Here is a 17,341-nt window from a genome sequence, read left to right on the forward strand (position 1 = left end):
ATGTTATACTAGATATTGCCGACAGCTTCATTTACATAGAAGGTAAATTCACCCCCAAAGATGTAGCGAAAACATGCTATCTCTCGAATAATGCAATTGCATTTCTATTTGACGAAATTCGTTATGAAATGGGTGGTGAACAAGTGGCTGTTGTTAGAAAACCTGGGATAACATCTACAATGAAAACCATGATATCATTTGGACAATCTCATGCTAACACATTATTGACATCTGGTTGGGGACTTTCACAATTGAAGCAAGATATCTTGGATACAAACAGCCATGTTTTTAGTGGAAAACTACCACTGAAATATTTGATGGGTTTTGCTGAAGATTACAACAAAAGTATCTTGAATGCCAAACAGGAATTGATTTTGATTATCGCTCGATCATTCAAAAACTCGTATATAGGTGAGGTTGATGCTGATTTGGAAATAAATAAAATCGAATGGAAAATAAGACATATTGTACCAGATGATGAACACAAGCTCAAACTTTTGAGTAGAATAAACAAAAGCGGTCTGAATGCCAAAATCAAGTTGGCGTATCGTATGTGGGACCTCTATGAACTACCATCATTACGTGGGACTTATTCAGACATATGGGCCATCAAAACAACTAATGCATTGGAAACTCCTCGTTTTGTCATCATCGCATTCCAAAGTACTACCACATCCGAAGATAGAACACAGGATATTACAAAATTCACAACTGCTGATATCAATAGTATTCGAGTATACTTGAATTCTGAAGTTTATCCATATGAGCGTTGGAATTTGAATTTCGATAAAAAACTTGATGCTCCTGCTTATTATGCTTTTGAGAGTTTCCAGCGAAGTTATTATGATAAAGATATGAGTGAACCTCTGATGGACATTGGACAATTTAGAGAGAATCCACTATTCGTCATCGATTGTTCCCATCAACCGAATGCAACAAAATCATCAACTATTGATATAAAGATTGAGTTTGAGACGAGGAAGACCAAGTTTCCAGACAACACTAAAGTATATGCATTGATTTTGCATGATACAGTTTTAACATACAATGCATTGGATGGTTCAGTTCATAGCAGATATTGACACTTTTTTTCACTCTATCATATACTGTTTTATGATCTTTTTTTTTTATTTGTAAGTGACTTATATCATGTATTGTATTTTATATCATATTTATTGTTTTGTAATCATTTTCTATTGTATTTCATGAGATTTAAATAAATAAAACATGAAAATAATACAAAGTTTTTTATTTGACATTATTTATGATTTACAGGAACATACAGACTATCTAAAATAACTTCTTCCTCATAATCATCATTTTCGCGACCATCTTCAATTTCCTCTCGATTTTCATCATTCAATTCAAAGTGATGAATAATCCATTCTGGCAAGTATGGTTGGAGGCTATACAGGAGTCTTCTCAGGTTCAGTTCAATCATAACCTCACAAAATTGCCACAGTTCCAATTCATTATCCAAAAATTTGTTACAAACTTCTGCACCACTCCGATAGTTCTCAGCATCACGAAGACATAATTCAATTTGTTTTTCATCATAGCATACACTCATATCATAAACGCTTGCATGTTCGGCTCCATCACCCAACACCTTCAATTTAGACGACAAATGTTGAACCGATGATTTGAGATCTACAACATCGACCCAATCTTGACTTGCGTACTGCATCCACATCTTTAAATGGTAGAACTGAAATCGAATAAAAAAAAAACAATGAGCAACCTCCAATTTTTCAGTGATATAATACTCACATTCCCATTTTACTTGTAGTTACAAAGTGAGTGTATTCAACTAAGTTAGTAATGTTTATATTTCCATATAATTATCATCTAATATATGAATATTAATAAAACAATAAGAAATTCATTATAATTACTATTATTATTCAATCATATTGAATTTGACTAGAGTTAGCGTTTTCACACCAAAAAACTTTGTAAGCTATGACCTAAAGAAATTCACTATAAATTATTACTATTATTATTCAATCATATTGAATTTAACTAGAGATCGCGTTTTCATGCCAGCAAAACTTTGTTGGCTCTGTCCTAAATACACCATCGTATATTTACCACCTGATGAGTTGATACAAGATATATCGTCATCACTGAATTGCAACGAAATACGTTTTGGTAGCCATGTTTTAAATAATTTATCATTGCTCACATCTTGCAAAGTTAATAAAATTGATTTACCAAATCGTGTAGAATAAGTTGACATATTTTTAATTATGTACACTTCATCAATTGGCAATGATGATAAGGCCTTTTGCTCTAGTATTTCAACCTCCTGTACAATCAAATTATTAATTTTATTCAAGTCTACTTTTGAAACGGACATGATGATAATATATATGAAAATATAAACAATTTCCAACAGACAAATACCCTCACCGTCTTCCTTCTATTACGAACTGAATAACACTCTACCAATTGCTAACTGCTGCAGATATATTCGTCTACTGATTTCATAGTGTGCCAGGCATTTCTTTTATATTTAACAGTGCGAGTCACCCCCACCATGAAACCGTGAAAGGTTCACATTGCTAGTTGCTATCCACTAGAGATGCTGACGTCACAGCCAAGCCCATCTCCCAATTTGATGCGATAACAGTTGCCGGCACGAGCAAGCAGTGGTCGTTGCGCTCTCGGAGAGGGCAGACGTTTGCACAGTCCTCGCCCGCCTGCGTGTCACCATCAATAGCGAGGGTAGGGTGATGCGTTACGTCACATCATTCACTGCTTCGAGAGCGATACGAACAAGCAATTGTCGTTGCGCTCTCGGAGAGGACAGACGTTAGCACAGTCCTCGCCCGCCTGCGTGTCACCATTGATGGCGAGTCTGGGGCGTTACGTCACATCCTTCACTACATCGAGAGAGGTGAGAGCAGACCGATGAATACGCATTACTCTGCCACACGTCGTGGAGTGAACATGTCGCTCTCTAGCCGTTGAACGGTTATTGCTGTGACGTCACTCCACTACTAACTTGGTGCCCTCACACCGATGGAGCATTCATTACTTGGAGGATCTTCGAAGTATGCAGACGTATGTTTGTACATAGACAAACAAGCACATGATGAAACCCTGTACCGTGCATTCTCTTACACACACACACACATACACACACAAAATCTCATATGAAAAAAAAAATCTGAACGATCCATGCACCAGACACTTCAAGGTCACAACGCCTTGACTTCACTGCACAACAAAAAAAAGCAAATAACACGTCATATTGGTGGGGGGAGGATTAGAACCGGAAAAACATTTCTGAACGATCCATACACCACACCCTTCAAGGTCACATCACCTTGACTTCACCAAACAACAACCAATAAAAAAGCAATTAATACGTCATAGTGGTGGGGGGAGGCTTAGAACCGGCTCAAATCTCCTACTCTTGTTTACTCTAAGAATTCATATATAAACTAGTATTGTAAACCCAGTCTTCTACCTAGTTCTTTTCAGGTTAAGAAGTCCTGTAATTGACTCTCTCTCTATTGTGTAGTTGAAGGCATTGGCCTATTGTATACTTATAAGTTATAAATAAAGTTTTTAAAACCTATTTTCCACAACTGGAGAACTTACTTTGCGTAGTCGGTAGGGTTGGACAAGGCAGAACTGAAGCATAATCGCTGTTCCTGACAGTTGGTTTCAACCATTCATCTCCAATCAAGAACATAACAAATCACAGGACCAAGAAGGCACTCTTGGGTAAGTGTTGAGTTTCCTGACTTTTCCTTACTATAGTGATTGACATATTTGAGTACTTTTTGCATCATATCGATTTTCGTATTTTGTTAGCAATACTTTGTGAAATTATTCAAAACGGAAGGATTATCTAATCTTTTAGAAAACATGTGTATCAAGCCCACCTCAAACTCCAACAACTTAGGCCGCGAAAGCTATCGAAGGCTTTCTATCCACAATCTCAGAGGATACTTCTCAATTGGGAAGTGCGATAACTTTTTCAATAATTATGGTCATAAAAACGATAATAATCTAAATGGTTTCACTTTTAATGTAATCTGTTCGAAGTTGAAAGATGACGTTTGTAACTTCCTTATGTGCAGATCTGACTTGACTTCATGGCCTTTACTCCGTATTGCTCGGAGAGAACCATAGAGAAATTAAAAAGGAGAGTGTGTCAAAACAATGGTAACGTCAGACGCCTCAAACAGTAGCGACACCCTTGGCGGGTGGCTAAACTAAAAGTGAGCGTTTAATTTAAAACCACAGTCGTATGTTTTTTATTTTAATATTCATCATGATTGTGCAGCAAAAATTCACAATATATTGTGGAATTTTTGCTGCTTTTGTTTTTATTTTGAATACATTTTTCCGAATTTCTCTGAAAGAATTCTTAATAAATCAATAACTAACATGGTTGAAATTTATGAAAGTTATACCTTCTCAATCATATTGTATGTTTTTGAGTATTTTCAGAACATGGGGATTATGACTGGGAGTCTTCAAATAAGATAATGGTTCATTACCAAACATTAAATTTTTATTTCTTTTTTTTTTTTTCTTTCATTATTTTTGTTTCACACTTGTAAATATGGTTTAGGGTGCATTTACAATTTATGCGGGCAAATAATTTAAATTGTTGTTTTTCAAGAACCTTACTTTGATGAAATCCTACTACTTATTCCTACTATTCAAATCTACTCATGCCGATCCTGTCCTCTTTTTTTTGTTTTCCTCGAATTTGTCGTTCCGAAATATATTCAAGGAGAGGGCAGATAGACGAAAAACCTTCGTCGTCGTGATCGGGTGTAAAAACTGCAATACAATTACCTCGTGGTGCGAACCCACAAAGTTACATGTGCGATTTTTCCTTGTCTAATAAGGAACTTCCACTCCTACCATACATCCTTCTGCCATACTACATCAAACAAGGTGAGTCAACTTATTCATTTTGCAATTGATTTTTTTATTCGTACTTTTACGCAAAGTTTGAAATCAAAACAAATCTCAGTGGTGAATCTGCGTCCCTATTTCATACACCGCTTAAAAAACGTTCATGGTCCTTCGAGCCGGATGTAGTTTCTCAACATTTAAATTTGTAGTTTCAAACTTTGCAATAATATAAATTTGGAATGCAACCTAAATTTTTCTCGCGAAATAGCTAGATATATTTGATTTATTATTGTTTGCAACTTTGCATTTCTTCATAAACATTTATCTTTTTTTTTGCGTTCCAACCTCACAGTTCAGAAAACCATCGTTTCTGAGAGTTGGCTGACGTTTTTTCGCGCATTTTTTGTACTGGTGTTTTGGTTCAGATCTTTGTTATTTCAAGGTCCGGCATTGAATTATTTGTTTTGAAATCAGATTCATTTGATTTAACTATAATGAATTCAAATGATAAGCTTGCTCGTACACAAGCATTGCGTTCTATTGCTCTTAGTCATTTTAAATTGATTGAAGAATCGTCAAAAAATGTTGATGACGAGGAACATAAAAATAAGTTCAAAGTCAGCTTTCGGAAGTTAAAAAAGGTAACCAAAGATTTTGAGAAACATCATAATATGCTTATTACTTTGATTGCCAATGAAGCGGATGAGTTGATTACGGAAAATAAAATATTCGACGATTTCACTAGGAGATGTGATGAGGTGGAAACTATTTATTTTGAATTGTTTGAACTCCCTACCGAAGAACAATCTGAGACAACGCTTCCTTCTGCCTCAAATAGTACTCTGATGCATTCTAATGACGTTTGTTGTTTGCCAAAATTGAAGTTGAAAACATTTTCCGGTGACATGACAGAATTTCCTGCGTTTCATCAAATGTTTATGTCCTCTGTTCATGTCAATCGTTCAATTTCTAACGTAGAAAAATTCAATTACTTGATATCTGTTTTGAGTGGTGCGGCACTGGAATTGATTGACGACATTCCAGTTACATCGGCTAATTATCAATCAGCTTATAATCTTCTCCTAGAACGATACAACAATAAACGGGAACAAGCTTTTACTCACTGGAGTAGAATAGAAGCCTGTCAAGCTTTGCGTACTGAAGATGCAACTTCTTTACGAAACTTAATTTTCACTTTCAAAAAAAAAATTCTGTTTTGAGAATTATGGGTTTAGAAACAGATAAATGGGATTTCATTTTATCGTATATGTTGCTAAATCGTTTAGATTAACATACTCGGAAATGTTTTGAACAAAAACATGCCTCGAATGCTATTCCCAAATATGATGATATTCAATCATTTTTGGAAAAACAGTGTATTGCTTTGGAATCTGCAGCTGAAACTTCTAGTAAGCTGTTGAATTTACCAAAAAATAATAATAAATGCATTACTTCTAGTTCATCCTGCAAAAAAAACAGTTTCAATTCAGCTCAAAATAAATCAGCTTTCCTTGTTCAATCTCACAAACAGTATAAGTGTTTTTTGTGCTCAGATGATCATATTATTTTTCATTGTCCAATTTTCAAATCGAAAGGTCCTAAACAGAGATTTGATATCGCTAAACAAAATAAAGCATGCATAAATTGTTTGGCCACTTCTCACAACACCTTGCAGTGTTCCTCTACTGGACGATGTGAAGTTTGTAAAAAATCACATCACACCTCATTGCATTTTGAAAAAAAATTAAATACAGATTTGAATCAGAATTCGAATTCTCCTGATCCGTCAGGTTCTCGTGCAAACAATGAGGAAATTCCTCAACTTTCTCGAGTTGGGATGTTACTCAACTCTAATTATGAGGTACTATTATCTACAGCGATGCTCAAAATTAAAGATAATTTCGATCAGTGGCTAACTGTTCGTGCCGTGCTTGATTGTGGAGCGCAATCTTCATTTATTAGTAGATCTTTAACCAATAAATTGGGTTTAAAAAAGTCTAAAATATCCATGTCATTACAGGGGTTGGGAGAAATGTATTCATCTTCTCAGTCGGGGGTCAGTTGTACCATTTCATCATTGACGCAACCTGAGTATTGTTGTACTTTGGAATTTATAATTATAGACAAAATTGGTGATGAACTTCCTTCGACTTCATTTTCAAAATATGAGATGCCATTCACAGATCATCTTAAATTAGCTGATCCTGATTTCAATAAAAAATCTAGGATAGATTTATTATTAGGTAATGACATTTTTCCTTATATTTTGAAAGAAGGAAAAGTTTCATTGGGGGAAAATAAACCGGTTTATCTGAATACAGTTTTTGGATGGATTGTTATGGGTAAAGTACCTCAAATATCTGCTAAATGTGATACTATCAAAGTTAATTTATTTTTTACTAAAGTATCAAATCCAACATTGGACAATATATTACAGAAATTTTGGACTTTAGAGGAGGTTCCCGATATTAAGGTCATTTCGTCTGAAGATAGATTTTGTGAAAATTATTTTATCAAAACTACTACTCGCTACCCTGACGGCAAGTATGTAGTTTCCCTGCCCTTCAAATCAACAAATCTGGATTTTGGAAATACCCGAGAGATTGCTTTACGGCGTTTTCTTTCTTTGGAAAAACGTCTATCTCAGGATAAAAAATTATGTCTTTCGTATTCAAATGTTTTGAGTGATTATTTACAAAAAGGTCATCTCATCAAAGTACCACCTCCTCCGGTAACTGAATTGACTGATTATTTTTACATCCCTCATCACGCTGTCATAAAACATGAATCTTCGACCACTCCTCTTAGAGTTGTTTTCGATGCATCTAGTCATTCCGCGAATAAACCATCGTTAAATGATACTTTATATGTGGGTCCAAAGTTACAAAATGACTTGGTCAAATTACTTCTACGTTTTCGGTTACATTTGTATGTATTCACATGTGATATCGAAAAAATGTACCGAATGATTTGGTTAGCAGAAGAACATCGTAAATTTCAGAGAATACTGTGGCGATTTTCACCTTCTGAGCCTATTGCAGATTACCAACTCAATACCGTTACATTTGGAGTTGCTTCTTCACCGTACTTGGCAATACGTACCCTACATCAGCTTGCCAATGACTATTTAGAATATCCTCTGGCTTCAGAAGTTTTAAAGCATTCAATATATATATTGATGATATTCTGGATGGTCATAATTCATTAAAAATCTGCAGTACGATGAAAAATGAAATAATTGAATTGTTGCGTAAAGGGGGTTTCGAAGCTCGTAAATGGGCTAGTAATTCTCCAGAACTATTACATGATTTACCTGAGTCATATAAACAAAATATAGATGTTTGTTTGGGTTTGGAAAATAATATAACCAAAATTTTAGGATTACGTTGGAATCCCATCAAAGACTTATTTTTTTATTCTATTACAGCTGATCAAGATAAAATATGTACAAAGCGTAACATTTTATCCGAACTAGCCCGTATATTTGATCCCCTGGGTTTTTTGACTCCAGTAACATTCTTTGCGAAATTGATTATACAACGTCTTTGGTCGATGGGTCTCGGTTGGGATGATCGACCCCCTATTGATGTATCGAACAAGTGGGAAATGTTTAAGTCCGAACTACCTAAACTCCGGGAAATCAAAATACCAAGACAAATTATTACATTTGGTGGGAAAGCATACGAATTAGTCGGATTTTGTGACTCATCTCTTAAGGGATACTGTGGAGTCATTTACGTTAGAACAACTTTTACCAATTCTGAAGCTAAAACTTATCTCGTGTGTTCAAAGTCCAAGGTTGCACCTTTAAAACCGGTCACAATACCTCGATTGGAACTTTGTGCCGCAGTTCTTTTAGCAAAACTAATGGAGTTTCTTCTAGATACTTTCAAAGACAAGATTCGTTTTGAAAATATTTTTGCCTTTACCGATAGCTCGGTTGCTCTTCAGTGGATCAAAGGTTCACCCCATTGTTGGCAAACATTTGTAAGCAATCGGGTATCTTTTATCCAGGAGCGACTTGCACCTAGTTTATGGTACCACATTTCTTCGGAATTGAACCCCGCTGATGGTGGTTCACGTGGTATATTTCCAAGTGAAATGATTAATAATACTTTATGGTGGAATGGGCCCCCCTTTCTGGAAAATCCCATTCACACTTGGCCTTTGGATAAATTTGTATCCGTGAAATCGGCAGATATTAATAAGGAGAAACGAAACATTGTTTTGAATATTATCGTGGAGAAACATTTCATTGATAATCTTATAGAGAAATTCAACTCATTTTTTAAAATTAAAAGAGTAACTGCACTCGTTTTGCGAGCTATTCATAATTTCAAGAATTACAAATCTCGAAACACTGATTACCTCACCTCTCTTAAGCTATACCATGCGGTTGTTTGCTTAATTCGACATATTCAGTCTATATGCTTTGTTAAAGAGATAGGTTCAATAAGGAATGGTGTCCCACTTTGCAAATCTATTAGGTCATTGAGTCCGTTTATTGACGATAAAGGCTTGCTACGTGTGGGTGGAAGGATTTCTCATTCCGCCGCTTCCTATGATAAAAAATACCCCTTTCTTCTGCCAAATAATTCTAAATTCACCAACTTGCTAATAAATGAGGTTCATATTAATTATTTACATTGTGGCATACAATCCACTCATTTTTTCTTGTCACAAAATTTTTGGATAATTTCTGCAAAAAAGGTTATTCGAAAGGTACTGAGTAAATGTTACATTTGTTGGAAAACTCAACCCAAACCTTTACAGCCTCCAATGGGTAATTTGCCCAAATTCAGAATTTGTCAAGCCAAGACATTTTCCAATGTTGGAATTGATTTCTGTGGTCCCTTTTCTATAAGAGCCTCTCGTTTGCGAGGAGCCAAAATACTAAAATCCTATGTCTGTTTATTCATTTGTTGTGCGACTAAAGCTGTTCATCTTGAACTTGTATCAGATATGTCCTCCGAGGCCTTTCTGGCTGCTTTACGTAGGTTTATTGCCCGAAGAGGCACCTGCTTGAACATATACTCAGATTGTGGTTCTAATTTTATAGGAAGTGAGTCATATTTACGTCAGATATTTGCAAAATCCGCTAGATCTGAGTCCATCTCATGGCATTTCAATCCCCCTTATTCTCCTCATATGGGCGGAATTTGGGAGGCTAACATCAAATCTTTCAAAACTCATCTCAAACGTATCGTTGGCAATCAAATTCTCACATATGAGGAATTCAACACCGTAATCATTCAGATAGAGTCAGTGATGAATTCCAGACCATTGTGTTCTATTAGTACAGACCCTAATGACCTGCTCATTTTCTTACATTAGAGCCTCTTTCAGCTTTACCGGATCCTGATGTATCTCATTTGACGATCAATCGTTTAAATAGATGGCAATTATTACAAAGACTTCATCGTGACTTCTGGAAACGATGGCGCCTTGAATACTTACATACTCTACAACAAAGATATAAATGGACTAAACCACTTGAAACTATTACTCCAGGAACCATGGTTGCTATTAAAAATGATAATGCTAATCCTTTAGATTGGCTAATGGGCCGAGTAACTGAATTAACTTTAGGTACTGACGGGGTCCCTCGTGTTGCTATTGTAAAAACTACAAAAGGTCTTATTAAAAGACCTTTAGTTAAATTATATCCTCTTCCTGATTACGATGACTACTTCTGAAAATACGCTAAGTATTTTCAGGGGGGTGGGAAATGGTTCATTACCAAACATTAAATTTGTATTTCTTTTTTTTTTTTTTTCTTTCATTATTTTTGTTTCACACTTGTAAATATGGTTTAGGGTGCATTTACAATTTATGCGGGCAAATAATTTAAATTGTTGTTTTTCAAGAACCTTACTTTGATGAAATCCTACTACTTATTCCTACTATTCAAATCTACTCATGCCGATCCTGTCCTCTTTTTTTGTTTTCCTCGAATTTGTCGTTCCGAAATATATTCAAGGAGAGGGCAGAGAGACGAAAAACTTTCGTCGTCGTGATCGGGTGTAAAAACTGCAATACCATTACGTCGTGGTGCGAACCCACAAAGTTACATGTGCGATTTTTCCTTGTCTAATAAGGAACTTCCACTCCTACCATACATCCTTCTGCCATACTACATCAAACAAGGTGAGTCAACTTATTCATTTTGCAATTGATTTTTTTATTCGTACTTTTACGCAAAGTTTGAGATCAAAACAAATCTCAGTGGTGAATCTGCGTCCCTATTTCATACACCGCTTAAAAAACGTTCAGATAACAACTGGTACTTCTCAAAATATTTTTATTTAAATAATTCCTTTGTAACACACATTTGTATACCCCAAAACATACTACCTGGTTTCTACTATTTTTGTTTTCGTATATTATCATTTAAATATATTATCATTTAAATATTTTCTGATAATAAATGGAACACAAATATTGATTAATATCAAAAATATAATATCAATGTGCATTTTGCAAGTAAACCAGTCTATGTTTAGTTGTTTGACAATTGTACATTACAACTTTTTTATAATGTTTTCAACAACAATTGTAATTGTAGGTTTGTATAAATGATTACAATTAATTAATTTTTAATTGTAAGGAAGATTAACAATTGATTAGTTGTAATCATTTATACAAGCCCACAACAACAGTTAACTTATTTAATTCAGTTACCATTAAAAATGAAAATTTAATTGTTAATTGTTCGAACAATTTAATTGTGCCCAACACTGCCATCAGAAGTATGCCTTCGCGTTTTTTCAAAGTGGAATAATTGGTGGAGATAAATTGAGTAATGCACTACAGACTGTCACAATTTCATCCAAGATATTAGTGCCATCCTCCCCTTTTTTCACCATGCTTATTGGAATAGGTCCTTTGAATATTCTGAATTTATTTTTCACCAGTCCAATAATTCTTTCAATGTGAATTCTGACATGAGCTATATTGCGTGTTTCTTCAATTTGAATTGGATGTAGTTGACTTTGCCCTTCAGTGAAAGCTGGAATTACTAGTTTCGCCCCAGAATACCCAAACTTTCAGAAATCAAAAATCCTCTATCAGCTAAAATAATATTACCAGGTTTTTAATATGACTGCAAAAATCACTCATCTCCACCATTTGTCTGTCTGAAGTTTGTCCACCCCAAGCCTCACTTATATAACTAATAGTTCCTTGAGGGGTAATGCCAATTAAAAATTTTACTGTAGTATGATGTTTATTAATTTGACCAGCACTGTTGCTGAGTAAGATACTTATTAGGTTTCTCTATAAAAATTTCAAAACAGTCAACAATAATAGTGGTCTTATCCTGAAATGCCTCTGTAAAACATGATGGAATATTTTTACGGTTTACTGAACGGGTAGGCCAAATTATTAATGATTTTAGTCTTTGATACAGAATATGTATAATACTGTGAAAGTATGTTGATGCTGTTGTTGGAGCAATTCCAAAACGGTAAGCTAAATCGTGAAACTGTAGGTTCAGTCGCAACTTTACAAGACTAAGTAACAATCGATTGAAAGGGCTGAGAAACGTTGTTGATGTAGTGGGAACAAATGATTTCACTTCCACAAATATGATTTGGTTGAAAATGTCATACTCAAATCCTGTGTACTAGGTCCATTTTACAGTATCACTAATACAATCTATTAGCCAAGAGGAGAATGTTCAATCTTGCACTTCAAATTTTCAATTTTTTCAGAGGCAAACTGCAACTGTTCGAATTTTATATCAAGTGCTTCCATTGTCAAATCTGTTTGCGAGGCTAAACCATCGCAACCATCGGTGGGGTCCTCATCATTTGGCTCCTTCTCCATAACAGGATTTGCAGAGTCGTGTTTGTGTATCTGGAAAAAGTTTAGGTTTTAAAATTTGATATCACAACATTTTTACCATCATTAATATTTTCAATTATTATCTTACCAGTTTTTGTCTTTTATCGACTCTCTGTTTTCTGTCCATGTCATGTTTCCTTTTGGTAAAGGCTTGAGAGATATGGCCCATGTTTTGGGAGGGAACCCAATCGGGGTTATCCTCATCATCTAAAGCTCTTGGTTTTCCTGAAAAATAAAACATACTGATCTAACTTGCCTGAATGATACATTGCTCGATGTACTTCATATTTGCTATATATCATTTTGCCACCTAATACAGTGAGGCTACTCCATTTAAAAGGACGAGAGTAAAGAATACCTTGTATGAAATGTCTGCTACAAACTCTCTGATTTCTTAGAATGGACTCCGTTAGATCTTGCCTTTTTATGGCAGCTAACCACATTTCTCGTCGCTTTCTTGACAACTCATTTATATGAGGATAGTGCGGAGAATCCGTGATATTGGGAACACTGTAAAAACTCACTCGGTCTCGCATTCCACGACTTCCACAACCCACTACAATGCAAGTTATAGGCATTATATTGAAAATACCTTGTAAACACTATTATAATCATTACTGCTGCGAAAAATCACTACACTCCACAAATTCTGGCACTGATTAAAAGAATAAATTAAATATATATCATGAATGTTTAAACGTAAACAATCCGTGTTTGCCCTACAAGCGCCATTTTGGATTTATTTGACACATCGTTGGAATGCCTAATAGACAGATACCCCATTCCCAATGTAACGGACATTCTTGATAAACTTGGCCGAAGTCAATATTTCTCCACACTAGACTTGGCTTCTGGATTCCATCAGATAGAAGTGTATCAAAATTCAATAGAGAAAACTGCATTCAATGTTAAAAATGGACATTATGAATTCACGAGAATGCCATTTGGATTAAAAAACGCCCCCGCCACCTTTCAAAGAGCTATGGATAATATATTAGGTTCGTTTCAACCTTGAGTCACCAACAGGTTTCCAGCAGTTTGTAAATTGTTGTCAACGCGCATGTCTGTTAAATACTGGTGTCTGATCAATTTGAAATTTCTGATTGGAACAACTGATGGTTCAAATGAAGTTTAGCATAGAATTTCAACATAACCTTTAAAAATAATTTTAATCAAGTGTATTTCTAGGGAGTAAAAAAAGGTTCAGTATTTTATATCTCTATTCTATTCACTAATCAACATGGAACTGGGTGGTAAGTACGTCACCGCAATAATTAATTTGCTGCTTCAGCAAAATTGAGTATTCCCAAGAGTATTCCTTTGGTTAACACAACTTTCATCATTACACCCATCGCAGACTACAAGAAATACCTAAACACGAATTTGTTGCTGATTGGACTAGCAACCAGAGAAAAGTGATGTAAGATCTGTGTAAAAAATATTGTCCAAAGGTTGGGACTTTTCAAATCAAACATTTAAAAAGACTATGGGAAGTTATAACTGCAGAAATTAATGAGATTCTTAAGACTAATTACAGTTCAAGTCATGTGGAAAATAGGTGGAGTTGTTGAACAGTCATACAAAAAAATTTGTTGGTAACCAGAAAAAAACAGGAAGAGGCAAAAAATATTTTGAGTATCAGGAGGAGATGGACAATATATTTAGAGGAAAAAAATTGTTAAGCCCGATGTTCTGTTGTCAACAGATACCATTCAACATGTAGGAGTAGAGCCAGCCAATAAAGAACCCATTCAATCTACCTCAACAAATTCAGCTATATTTCAGACTCAGGGAAAAGGTTCATCCTTGAAAAGAAGAGATCTCACAGCAACTAAAAATGTCACCTTAGAGCAATTAAGAAGAGATAGGAAAGAATATCATAAAGAGAGAATAGAAGTTGAAAAACAGAAGTTAGAAGTTCAAAAGCAGAAAGAAAGGAAGGAAATGATCTGTTAAGAGAAAGAAATGAGATCTTGAAAAGAGACTCTACCTAACTTCATAAATCCACTTTCTGGAATTTTTGACCAAAGAATTGTGATTTGATTTTAGTATTTATTATTCAGTTTATGTTCGTGGAATAATAATACTTTTCATCCATTAAACAGATGGGTGAAGGTCCTAAAAAGAGATAAATTGTTGATTTTTTACCAAAAAATTGTGATATAATTTCAATAATTTTATTTTCGTGGAAGATATTGCGTTCATTAGTTCTTTTATTCATGAATTCACAACCATAATTGTTCTACCTATTTGCATATTTCAAGACAGATTGGTTGTGTCTTCTACATCATCATATTCTGGTTGTTCATCATCTGAAGCAACCTGCTCATTACTTACGTTCATCCACTTCCACTGCATCATTGTCCACAATTAAGTCGCCATCTGATGCCATGTTATGGACTACACATGCTGTTGATGTTTGAGAGAGTTAGGGTTCCGCCAGCCGAAGAAAGTAAAGTCAACTCTGGCTTCGGTGGTTTCCACCGCTCTTTCACACGTATTCTGGGTATGGACTTATCGAAAAGGAATGCACTTTTCCGGGTCACGTTTCTCGGGTTTTTCGAGATTGCGATACGACTTGGAGTTGCTATAGCCAGCGTGAGCTTCTCGGTGAGAACTGACATACCAACTGGCGGCTGGCCAGAAATTATGATACAGCGGGAGCAAAAAGTGAGGGACAAATAATTTGACAGAGAATCTCAAATATTTCTGTTGAATGACCGAGTAATGGTTTTTGAGAATAAGTAACGATATAATGATTGAATGCTTAACCTAAAAGGGAAGAAAAAATTGAACTAAACTAAGAAGGAAAGAGGAGTGAACACTCCTGTCATGAAATGACAAATTATCCTAATTTTTCTCATTTATATATGATACATCTTTCGAAATATCTGTTTTAATAAAACAAAACAATGTTTTATGACATATCGATTTTTTGATAACTTTAAATTATAATTTTGCTGTCGTCTAATTGAGTTGCCCCTATCTCAATAAGGGGTTAATGAATTAGGAAGCGGACGATAACCACTATCTCCCAAAAGATGTCTGCCATATTTCTCTTCTAGGCTGGTTTTCAATGGAGAGTTTCTGAATACTCTGCTACCAGGGTATCGAATGAAAGCATCTATTATTTTCCTTCTATGATCACAAACAGCTCGCATCTGAAGGGAGACAATTATTATCCATCAGTTGGTACTATTTTAGTATAAAGTTTTTCATATAAAAAATAATATGAACCTACCGGGATAGAATAGTATCCTTTCCTATTGATGTAGGAGTCTGGTTAATTTTCTGGTTTATCCAATTCAATGTAAGTGGCATCAATGGCTCCAATTACATTTGGTAATCCATTTGCGGAGAAGTGCTCTTTACTGATTTTTTTTTTATTTTCGTTTGGCCATTTTATTATTTCTGGGAAGAGATTACTCAGAAACATAGTGATTCGATAAATAATTTTATGTATAGAACTTATTGTCACATCAAATTTATCAGCAACGTCTCGAAAACTGAAAGTCTGGTGGCCCATGTACCATGAATGAATGGGAACCTGAAATTAAAGTTTCCATGAAGAAAATTCCAAATACCAATAGTTTCATCATACTTGATGCATAGCTAGTATGTTCCAATATTGGCCCACTTGACTATTGAAATACGGACTCATTTCAAACCTTTCACCTAAGTAACCGGCAGTTTGCCTTGTTCCTATTGATGTAGGAGTCTTGGTCATTTTCTGGTTTATCCACTTCAATGTGAGTGATATCAATGACTCCAATTACATTTGGAAATCCATTTGGGTAGAGGTGATCTTTAATAATTTTTTTTCCATTTTCGTTTGGCCATTTTATTATTTCTGGGAAGAGATTACTCAGAAACATAGTGATTCGATGAATAATTTTATGTATAGAACTTATTGTCACATCAAATTTATCAGCAACGTCTCGAAAACTGGAAGTCTGGTGCCCCATGTACCATGAACACCTGTCCATGACGTATGGTCATGCACTGGAATTCATATTATTCCGTTTCAATATGATGATCCTACGGATTCCATTTTTGAGGTTGCTTTGTGAATGTTCGAAGAAGACCCGCCTGGAAAATTTGTTTATAGAAACATCTCTTTGAGAATTATTTCCGAGGGTCTTCACTTAGTGAAAACAGTGCCTAGTTTTGCTTGCTTGGGTATAGCATTTGATGTAAATTGGCCTTTCACTCTCTTTGGAGGATAAAAGAACTTCACGTAAGTGGCACCAAATTTTTCCCGACTTTTCAGCATCGCCATTTTGGAACTTCAACTTATGTACTTTTCCTTCCTCTTATAGGACCTGTTATCGTTTCATAACTTTCTTCAGTTGGTGTTCACCATACAATCGGTTGATAATTTACTGGAAAAATTGAAGACATTGTCCAAAATATTGTGAAATAAAATTCCGATTGGGATTTTTGGAAAACCCTTCCGAAACTTGAAGGTAGGTTTCATTATGGTTCTTCCTCCTGTATATATCATAATAAACGTATACTTGTTTGACTTTCACGAGCTTGTGGTAAATTTATTTTCTTGATTTTTACATGTGAGAATAATCACAAAGGTTATATATTTTTTTTAATGAATCGG

The 17,341-nt window shown here is 35.1% G+C and overlaps 1 protein-coding gene across 1 annotated transcript; it reads right to left on the reverse strand.

Moving 5' to 3' along the window:
* Nucleotides 1-1,135: 1,135 nt before the first annotated feature.
* LOC141480328 (uncharacterized) lies at nt 1,136-15,563 on the reverse strand. The gene is made up of 3 exons (XM_074170235.1): nt 13,088-15,563; nt 12,818-12,954; nt 1,136-12,741 (listed from the first exon to the last, which is right to left on the reverse strand). Exons 1-3 carry the CDS (start codon nt 13,305-13,307, stop codon nt 12,544-12,546), a joined length of 555 nt encoding a protein of 184 aa, XP_074026336.1. The 5' UTR covers nt 13,308-15,563; the 3' UTR covers nt 1,136-12,543.
* Nucleotides 15,564-17,341: the final 1,778 nt, after the last annotated feature.

The sequence above is a fragment of the Leptinotarsa decemlineata genome, unplaced genomic scaffold, assembly GCF_025532065.1.
Source record: "Leptinotarsa decemlineata unplaced genomic scaffold, Ldec_3_MD MMD2_P_RNA_scaffold_7, whole genome shotgun sequence".
In the NCBI taxonomy this organism is placed as follows: domain Eukaryota; kingdom Metazoa; phylum Arthropoda; class Insecta; order Coleoptera; family Chrysomelidae; genus Leptinotarsa; species Leptinotarsa decemlineata.

Coding starts and splice junctions, on each gene's coding strand:
- LOC141480328 (XM_074170235.1), bottom strand. CDS start 13,307: ATGCCTATAACTTGCATTGTAGTGGGTTGTGGAAGTCGTGGAATGCGA. Junction 12,955..13,087: donor TAGCAGACATTTCATACAAG/GTATTCTTTACT, acceptor TTTATTTTTCAG/GAAAACCAAGAGCTTTAGAT. Junction 12,742..12,817: donor TCGATAAAAGACAAAAACTG/GTAAGATAATAA, acceptor AACTTTTTCCAG/ATACACAAACACGACTCTGC.